Source organism: Trachymyrmex septentrionalis, unplaced genomic scaffold (assembly GCF_001594115.1).
Source record: "Trachymyrmex septentrionalis isolate Tsep2-gDNA-1 unplaced genomic scaffold, Tsep1.0 scaffold188, whole genome shotgun sequence".
Taxonomy (NCBI): Eukaryota; Metazoa; Arthropoda; class Insecta; order Hymenoptera; family Formicidae; genus Trachymyrmex; species Trachymyrmex septentrionalis.
Window position 1 is genome coordinate 27749 of NW_017305050.1, and position 3203 is coordinate 30951.

Below are 3203 nucleotides of genomic sequence, written 5' to 3' on the forward strand. Positions count from 1 at the left end.
GTGTGTGTGTGTGTGTAATTTTTTTAAATACTAATAAATTGTAGAACAATCAACAATATACAGTTATAGTTAATAATAGTGATTTTTTATTGGAGTGTATATAAAAAATATTGCAGCGATCGGTTACGCAAAAAACTGGGTCACTATTCCCAGGTTAACGATTCTCGACTTTTCCCTCAATTAAGAAAAAATATTCTATCCAATTTTCTCCATGTGAAAAAATATTTATTGATACAGCAAACACTTAAATGTTTATATAAATTGAATGTATAGCAAATTTAGATGTTTATATGAACTAAATATGTAATAAATTTCTCGTTAGCAATTTTAATTATTATATAGATGGAAAAAATATTTGTTGAGAAAACTGATTTTATATTTGCTGAAACAGCTTCGTTAGTATTGCAAATTATTCCGTTACAATATATAACAAAATTTTCATTTCTTCATTTTTTAGTCTTCAATATTGTTTATTTTCATATCAGCCATACGTTTCAGCAACGCAATTTTATTGTAACGGCAAAATACATTTTTGCTATGGATACGCTGTTTGTTTTATTAAATAAACGAACTGTTTGCTTTAACAAGTCAACGTAGTGTTTCTATGAACAAATTTACTCGGCAAAATTTTTCTATTTTGCTAACAAAACAAATCTCACTATAACCTCAAACAATTCATTATTATAATGTTCCAAATTCAATGAAAATTGATCACGCATAAATTAGTTTTGTCCGTGAGTTACATAATCATTTCGGATCATTTTTGCTTATGATTTTATAGCAGCACAAGTTAACTAATAATTTAATAATTGCAATTAATAAATTATTAGTGGATTATTGTGGTTATAATTTCCCACTCAACAGTATAAATAATGCAATGCATGTTAAATAATGCAATGCACCTACATAATAATTACTTAATGTACTTAGTGTGTCTGACAAATACGCTCAAAATTCGAATAAATGAATGATATAAATAATATGAATATGAATATAAATACATTTCTTTATATATATTGAGAAACGAATAAATACTTTTCGTTTGATTTGAATGAATATTTTTGTGAACATAATTGTGAATACCTACTTTTGATTTCGCATTCACTCGCATTCTGCATTATCTGCCTTTATTTTGTCAGCATAAAATAACGGAAATTTGTAAAAATAGTGAAATTAGTAGAAGACTAATATTCAGACTTTAAACTTTATAAGTTCTTTTTTTTAATTACATAAAGTTATTCATATGTTTCTGTTGAATCCAATTTCTTAATTAACATTATGTACGAGAAAACGACATTCGTGTAGAAATAAAAAGAACAATATGCACGTAATAGAGCCATTCATTATCATAATTATATTTTTTTCCTGATCCAACTAAAGAGTACGAATAGATTTTATAGAAAGAAAATTTAACAATATATTATTATTTAATCACCTATTATAGAATCATCAAAGAGTTAATTATAGTTAAAAGGCAATTGCTTATTGGCGCTTTCTTTTTTAATTTACATTTCGAATATTCGTAAAACAATCCTAGTATCTTTGTGAATAAATATTTTTGAATACCCACAGTTTTGAAGAAACATAACGTGAAGAATTTCAATAAATGCAATTATATTATAGCTCAATTACTTATTGGATATATTAATTAATCAATAATTGCACTGTTACATTTGTATTACTGAATGAGAAATTATAATGACGTAATGCTATTGTTAATAGAGAGTGTTAATAGAGAAATTTTTATTCTCATGACAACGTTATGCAAACGTCACTTTCAAAATGTGACCACTTGCAGCGTCAGTATCAAGGTTTAACTCGGCGCATGGCCTGTTGATAACAGCGATCAGCACGTGGCGCATTCTAATGATATAATGAAGCGACATCCCAAGGAGCACACAGAAGTTAACGGGAAATTAAAGTAACTTTATTTCGATTCTTAACGTCAACAAACAGTAAAATTTGGCAACCAAAAGCCATCATTTTGACCTTCAAAACGTCAAAATAACATCCTTTTGACTTTCTTTCGCTTTGAGGTGTGAGTCGAGAGACTGAAAATCAGCTGTATATTTAATACAGAAGCAATCTCCATTAAAGTTTAACAAATAGGAAGAAGAATTCTATCACATCCAGCAACTGTCGCACTTTTGTAATTTTATAATATTTTTACAATACCTACCGATCGCGCGACTGTCAGCAATCGCCAGGAAAGAGAAAAAGCCATCAGCTGATCCGTCCGATCGAGAAGAAATATAAAGCAATAATGAGAATGTGGATAATTCCGGAATACAACTCAGATCGCGAAAGTTCGGGAATACTCGTGTTACCGAACGACAGACAATCGTTATCATGACTCACGTCACGATACGAGTGAGGTCGAAGGAGCGTGTTTGTTCATATTTATGAGTGAAGCGAAGCGGAACATAAGCTGCTCCGAGTTGACAAAATGTAACGTACGATCGACACTCAAAGAGTTTACGCACGATCATGAATGGATGTTGTTCGAAGAATTGATCGAGCATTTAGAAAGTGTTACAAATTATAATTAAAAATGGATGTACAATTAAAAAATTAATATACAATATAATTTAATAGGAATAGAGAAAGTAAGTAACGCTGTTACTTTTCGTTTATTCGTTATTTTTTATAACGCTAATTTGATAATAACATTGCAATTTTTATTATGGTAATGATAACTAAAAGTTAAGTTGAAAAAAGTCATTTTTGAAAATTAACTTGTTACCATCACGCGTTGTTTATTGAAAAAAAAAAATAACTCATTAGTTCCGAAATATATAATGAAAATAATAAGCCTTAAGTTTTAAGAAATTAACTAGTCGAGTATTCTTCTCAAATTCGACTATGATTGATCAGTTTGTCTCGAAGCTTAAAGTTTACAATATAATATATTGTAGGCTCGTATATGTGTGATAACACAAACTATAGAAATCAAAGCTTTAAACGAATTCTAATTAGATCTTAATGCTTGTATGATTCTTATGTGAATTTATATACTACGTATGTATTCCCTAGAAACGCGCGTCGAAAGGATTTTTCGATTTTGAAACGCTAACTCTATTAAACTACCACAGTAATATCACGAGTTAAATTGACTAGCAATTTTATAAATTTTTGATGCTTATTCGCATCTTCGAAACGATCTTAAAGTTTATTCCCAGTGACAAAACGACAATAAAATCTAT

The 3203-nt window shown here is 29.0% G+C and overlaps 1 protein-coding gene across 2 annotated transcripts in view; it reads right to left on the minus strand.

The window, feature by feature from the left end:
* LOC108746702 (lipoamide acyltransferase component of branched-chain alpha-keto acid dehydrogenase complex, mitochondrial) overlaps nt 1-2273 on the minus strand; it is a 9477-nt gene extending 7204 nt beyond the window's left edge. The window contains exon 1 of one of the 2 annotated variants that reach the window (XM_018483632.1): nt 2180-2273. In XM_018483632.1, coding sequence (XP_018339134.1) covers nt 2180-2224 — 45 coding nt within the window. In that variant the 5' untranslated portion in view covers nt 2225-2273. Of the gene's footprint in view, nt 1-1087; nt 1148-2179 lie in introns of those variants that run through there. The other variant, XM_018483633.1, reaches the window with a different exon arrangement.
* Between the last annotated feature and the right edge of the window lie 930 nt (nt 2274-3203).